The sequence below is a fragment of the Populus euphratica genome, unplaced genomic scaffold (assembly GCF_000495115.2).
Source record: "Populus euphratica unplaced genomic scaffold, PopEup_1.0 scaffold1603.1, whole genome shotgun sequence".
Classification (NCBI taxonomy): domain Eukaryota; kingdom Viridiplantae; phylum Streptophyta; class Magnoliopsida; order Malpighiales; family Salicaceae; genus Populus; species Populus euphratica.
In genome coordinates, this window is record NW_011501444.1 from 35,741 (window position 1) to 42,469 (window position 6,729).

Genomic DNA, 6,729 nt, shown 5'->3' on the forward strand with positions numbered 1-6,729 from the left:
ATGACTAAAACCAATAAAGAGACCACATGTTATTTTTAAAAAAATTAGGATGGATAGCATATTGTTCACCTTATTATTTTTTTAAAAAAGAAACATTTTTCGTTTGGTTCTCCCCATGTAACAAGGTCTTTCTTAACACAAAAAATCATTTTTTAAACTATTTTTTATATCAAAAACATTTAGAAAAGAGTTTAAATACCTTACAAACTCATAAATGACATTAAAAAACTAAAATCAATATACACATAAATCTAGAAATAAAAATCTTTTCAAACTTAGATTTATTTTTTTATATAATTTCATGATGAAAACACCTAAGTAAAACTCTTCTCATCAAATAAAATTTGTTGACATAAAAAATAACTATTTTGGCAATCAAGATTGATATCATTGTTAATTTTCTTTGTCTATTGTCAAAATTCAGCAATTTCACTTTTTTTCTCAAATTAAAGACTAAAAAATTATAAAAATAAAGTTTTATATTAAAAATAAATTGTAAAAATATCAAAGAACCTAATAGGTATAATGTGTAAAATTTGAGCACTAAAATAAAATTTATGTGAGAACTTTGAAATCATAATTCATTTTGTGACGTCTTACCTACATTGACTCTTTATTTTTTAGTTAATAAATTTGATTCATTTATTTTTTAATATAGAAAAAAAATATAATCATGAAAAAAAAAACACTAAACAAATCCACAATAAAATCTGCAATGATGAACAGTGTGTTCAATGTTTTACCCGCAGCATTGAGAGCTAGAGCTTTGTATAATTAGATATTCACTCTATTTATCTAATCTAGAGTATCAAATATGATATTCATTTGAATTGCAACAGGAATCGAGTTTAATGATGTTCATATTTTATCCATTATATACTAAGCAAGATATATATATATATATATATATAACTAATCATTCGGACTAGTTCGGGTTAAATTTAATGCTTGAATTTTCTTCCAAAAGAATTTTTTTTCCCCTCCAATTAAAAGGTCACATACATCAAGAGTACTGGATGCACATCCATGTCTCCCATCAAATAAAAAACAAATTTCTCTCACACTAGAATTAGGGGATTCATGAGAGTTTTGCACGTCAAAACTTAATCTGATACTTGAATATTGATAGCCAAAGAGGGGTTGAAGCACCATGTCTGAACCAACAAGAAGAGAAAGAAATTTGTATTGCCAATCACGAAGAAGAAAGAATTGACTGCTAAATATGCAAATTTTTCTTATTCAATTGAAGAAAACGTCAAGCATCATCAGATTTTGTCACCGAAAAATCTAAAGCTTGCTAGCAAGAGAAAGAAAACATTATTAATTCTATGGATTGATTAATTCAATCCAAATCATCTGCATCTCTTATTGACCAATAAATGAGGCAGCTTTATGTACCAGCAATGTTCAATTAAAATTGTTGAAACTGGGACGGGAACCGGAATTGGAAACACAATGGAACACCATAAACTCACACTTTGGCGATATTTCCTTCAAAAGCAATCTCGCCGTCTGCTCCTGTCTCGCCTGAGCCCCTTGCTTCTCCACCAACGCAGCAGCAACAATCCTGTCTAAGCCACCACCCTTCCCTCCCATCACATATGCCACCAAAGCCGCCTGCACCGGGCCCATGCTGGGATTATAGGCAGCAGACTCCATATATGATCCTCTGAACACCTTCCCTTCACAATCCATCAAGGCCAACCCTGATGGGCAATTAGTATAGGGTGCATGAGACTTTTTGGCAGCTTCTAAAGCCTCATTTTTCAGATCTTCAAAGGTAGCACTAACACCATTTGGTAACTTGTCATCACCTAGAAACGACAAGTTATTATGATGGGGCTCCAAAAGCAAGGGAACATCCTTACCCAAAAGATCATCAGGTCCGAACCTGTGCGGTAAAAGACAAGACATGGGCTCAAATTGTTCTTCATTTGCTAAATCATTCTTGTAATTGTGGTTACTATTACTATCACCCGTGATGAGGATATGTATATCAGGGGCGTGGCGGATTTCCTGAAAGAATTGACGGCAGTGACCACAAGGGGCGGCGGATACAGCAACGTATTTTAGGGAGGGCTCCGCATTGAGAGTGAGATTGGTAATGAGGAATTGTTCGGCGTGGACAGAATGATGGAGAGGGAGGCCGGGGAATTCGACCTTGCCACCCAAGAAGATGCGGCCGGAGGATCCGAGACCGACGGCGCCCACGCGGTAATTGGAGATTGACGGGCGAGCCAAGGCCTGCGCCGATTTGACTAGGGTGGGGAGGAGCTGGAGGACCGTGAGGCCTGATTGTTTCGCCATCGATTCGGCTTCGGATGCTTCAATCACGAAGATGGGTCCATCCATATTGTTTGGTTTTATTTTGTCTTGTCTTGTTTTCTCGGTGACAGCGGTGGTGGTGTGTGGCATCAGAGATTTGAGAAATTACGGGTGTGAGAGGCGAGGCAGGGCAGGGGACTGACTCATGGGGACGTTTTATAAATTATTGCTTTAGGAAACCAATAGCGCCAATTACCAAACTAATAATAATAATTAAATAAATAAATAAACATTGTTAATGCTAATGTAGAGGCAGATGAGTTTGATGACGATACAGTGCCACGCCATCATAAGAAAAATTAAGGATGCTTTAATTGCACTGTTAGATTGCTATAATATAATGATTTTTTACTCTTCGTAATGATAGTCAAGGAAGAGCAAATTTCATAATAAAATGAGGTTCAACTAGTATTTTTAAAATAATTAGAGGTAAATTAGCCTTTTTATATTTTTATTACATAATAAAACTAATAATTTACCCTTATAATAATAATAATAATACAATTTCTACCTAGCAGGCTCCATTCTCTTCTTTTTTTCTCAAAACAGTTAAAAGACTAAAATATCACTAAAAAAACACAAAATATGCTATTAAAGGTTTTTTGTTTTTTCTTATATTTTTTTTTATTCTCAATTTGTATTAGAAGTAAATTAGTTTTTTAATAAATAATAAATATTATAAAAACTAAAAAAAAATAATAACACGAGTTATCGAGTGGACACTACTCATGCCCTTTAAGCAATTCATACAATGACAATTAACGATAAAAAATGATCAACCGTTGTGTCTCTTGAAGAGTCATGTGGCAGCATGACCGATGGGGATATAACATGTAATTAAGTTCGCAAAGGTATAGAGGTGACAAGCTATTTTTATCCTTTATCTTTTTTTCTCTTTCCTACCATATTGATTCATGTCTAATATTTTAAAATCCAATTGTGTCCTTCAATTTATATTTATTTTATATTTGATTCTCATTATTTTGATTGCTTTTGTGTTGATTTTTATGTTTTTTAAATTATTTCTTTTCAATTTCATCCCTCAATATTTTATTTTATTTTATTTTTATATATAATTTGGTCATCATGCTTTTTATTGTTGTTTTTTATCCTTTTTCTAATTTATTTTTTTTTATCCAAAATTCAATTGTTTCCTTCTATTTGTATTTATTTTAATTTTGTCTCTCAAAATTTTATTTCATTCAATTTTTGTATTCAATTTTGGTGCATATTCTTTTGATTGTTCAATTTTATCCCTAATTATTTTCTTTTATTTAATTTTGTGCTAAATTTGACTCTTATTATTTTGATTGTTATTTATTCTATTTTTAATTTTTTATGATTAGGAATTTCATTTTATTATTTTCTCATGTCTATCTGCTCTTGGTTAATCGTTGTCTAATGACTCAAGTCACTGGTTTTAAATATTAAGTCAATTTAAGTTCAATCTTCTTTTAGATCCTTTTTACAATTTTTTTTTAATATTATCATTTGACATTAGATTATTGATCCTTAAGTTTTGTGAGTTATTCTACTTTCTATTATAGGGTTATCCTATCTTATATCCTTGGTAGCGAGTTAGTCAATTAACTTATATTGACTCGCGGTTTTCTTCTCTCGACCCTTTTTTAAATAATTTTTTTTAATTTTATCATACCACATTAAATTATTGGATCTTGAGCATTGTGCTTTTTTTGTTTCCTTTATGTGGGGTTATCCCAAATTCGAGTTAGTCAAGTTAACCTAAGTAAACTTATTTTTTCAATGTTTTTTTATTGATTTAACTTTATTTTTTTCTATTTTTTTTAATTTTAATGTTTTTCAATCTCATTTTACATGTAGTGAAAATGATTATTTTCACTAGTGTATATTATATCATTTGACTTTAGGTTATTAGGCTTTGAGTTTTATGATATATTTTTTTGCTTTTTTTTTTCTACAAGTTATTTCGATCTCCTATAAGGAGCCATATGTTAATCAAATTATCTCGAGTTGATAGGTTATCATTGGAAAATTATGAGTCTAGATATGTCTTTTTAATGAAAATTTTTTGCTCACCCTGTTGTTACCCATTTTTTATATCCTACATAAAAATAAAAAATATACAAAATACAAAAAAAATAAAGTTGGAAAAAGTGACGCTTCAACTACACTGTCAAGTGATGTATCATTTATTTGCCCTATTATTTAAGAGAAAATTACCCCTAGCACCATATAATTTACTCCAAATTATATTTTGCCTCTATTATTTCATAAATTACAAAAAACATCTTGAACTTTGTATCTTCATAATACTTTAAATGACATTGACAAAAACATTCTAATAATTTATAGGTTTGTTATAAATTTTCAATTAAAAATCAAAGAACCACTAGTGTATATAAAAAAAGAAGCTAATATTGAAATTATTTTTGAAAAAATTATCGTTGATGCCTAGCTTTATATATACCCTTAAATAAAGTATTAACACACATTTAAGCTCATTAAAACATATAAATTCCTCCATATCAAAACATAAATTTTAGTTTATAGAAACTTGTAATTTTCTTTATATCAAAACAACACCTTTTCTTTTCATCAAAACATACAAATATTCTCATCAAAATAACATCCTTTCTTTTCATCAACCCATTTTTCTCACTATCAAAAAACTTTATAAGCATAACTGACTCAAACTCCCAATATAACTTCCCAAACTCTTAAAATCTCTTTTTCACATTGGTTGCCAAATTTTCAACACCTAAATTTTTAACAAAACGAGCACATAAGTTCATAATATGAATTCATATACATCAAACAATAATATCATACAAAATCATAATAGTTATGATGAATTAAAGTTTAAGAATTGAAAGTGGATGAAATGTGGGGAAAAAAGTAGCTAATTGTATTTTAGAATCTAAAGCTAAAAAGAACAAGTTATTATATAAATGTGATTATAAGTCATATGACAACTCTATTGATTGGTGCAAACTTATAAATGAAATCGAATTAACTATGAGAGGTTTACATGTATTAATGATATTGAGTTTATACTAGATAAAGTGAAGAGAATGAAAGACAAGTTATGTCAAGTTTGGATTAAGAATTATAATATAAAGGCTAATATTGGAAGTATGTAGTTGATGGTGGGAACTAATTTAGTATATGCATTGCAACTATTATTATGTTCATGTTGAACAAATGATATTAATGCATGAAATAAATTTAGATAACAATATTGTATTAACACCAATACAACATTAACATCAAGTCAGCACTGACATTAATATATAAACAATGCAATACATTTCAAAAGTTTTATACATTAAGGTAACATTAACATCAAGGCAACATTAACATTAATACATAAACAATACAATATGTTTTAAAAGTTGCATTCATTAAGGTGACATTAACATCCTAAATCTTTATAGATCATATCATAAACATACATAATAGTTTAGTACTAATAACAAAAGATCTCCATGTTCTTCACTCAATGCATCTTTTTTATGTTGAATACTAAAAGGATGTAAATTAAGTACTGTGTAATTTAAAAGAAAAATATTGATTGCCTATATGTAAACTATTCAACTAATAAAGTAACATGAATAATATGCTGGAGAATTACATGTATACCTTTTAAGGTTGGTGATGATGATGTACTAATACCACTTCTTCTAACTCTACTTGATTTTCCAACTCTGTATATATTTGTTGATCTTATGGATCTCCTGGTGGCACTAATAGATCCCCTCATATCACCACTGGTTCCTTTCATAACAGCCTTAGATTTCTTGAATCCTCTAAATACAACTTTAGATACTCTACCACTATTAAGTTAGGAAAAATCATTTCTTTGGCATATTGACACGACAAAAATATTGATGTCTTCTCCCAAGTGCAAGAGTGTCAAAGTAATAAATAACCCGGCAAGACCGGGGTCAAACCATAGGGAGGTTAATTGTACAAATTATAAACAACAACAATAGTAACAATAACAACAATAATAGTAGTAACAATAATAATACTAATAATACTGCTACTAGTAGTAGTAGTAGTAGTAGTAGTAGTAGTAGTAGTACTAGTAGTACTAGTAATAATAATAATAACAATAATAAAGAAAAAGAAGAAGAAGAAGATGAGAACTTTGAGATGAAATATTAACGTAAAGATTTAACAACGATAACAATAAATGTCAAGGTTAGAGGATCCACTAATGGTATGTCAAACAAGTATAGTATAAACTCTTATTAGTCAATTGAAAACCACACACAAAGGAGGTTCCAATCAGATTATAGATTGTTAACATGATTACATTAGTCATCTTATTCAATTAATGCTAATACTTGTAAATTTCATCAAGCATTCATGATTATAACTTATGTTAACAACAAATCAAGTTCCTTTCATAGCTCAGGT

General features: G+C 29.5%; 1 protein-coding gene across 1 annotated transcript; it reads right to left on the reverse strand.

The window, feature by feature from the left end:
* Window positions 1-1,209: 1,209 nt before the first annotated feature.
* LOC105117901 (cytidine deaminase 1-like) lies at window positions 1,210-2,500 on the reverse strand. Its single transcript, XM_011015706.1, has one exon. It carries the CDS (start codon window positions 2,413-2,415, stop codon window positions 1,408-1,410), a length of 1,008 nt encoding a protein of 335 aa, XP_011014008.1. The 5' UTR covers window positions 2,416-2,500; the 3' UTR covers window positions 1,210-1,407.
* Window positions 2,501-6,729: the final 4,229 nt, after the last annotated feature.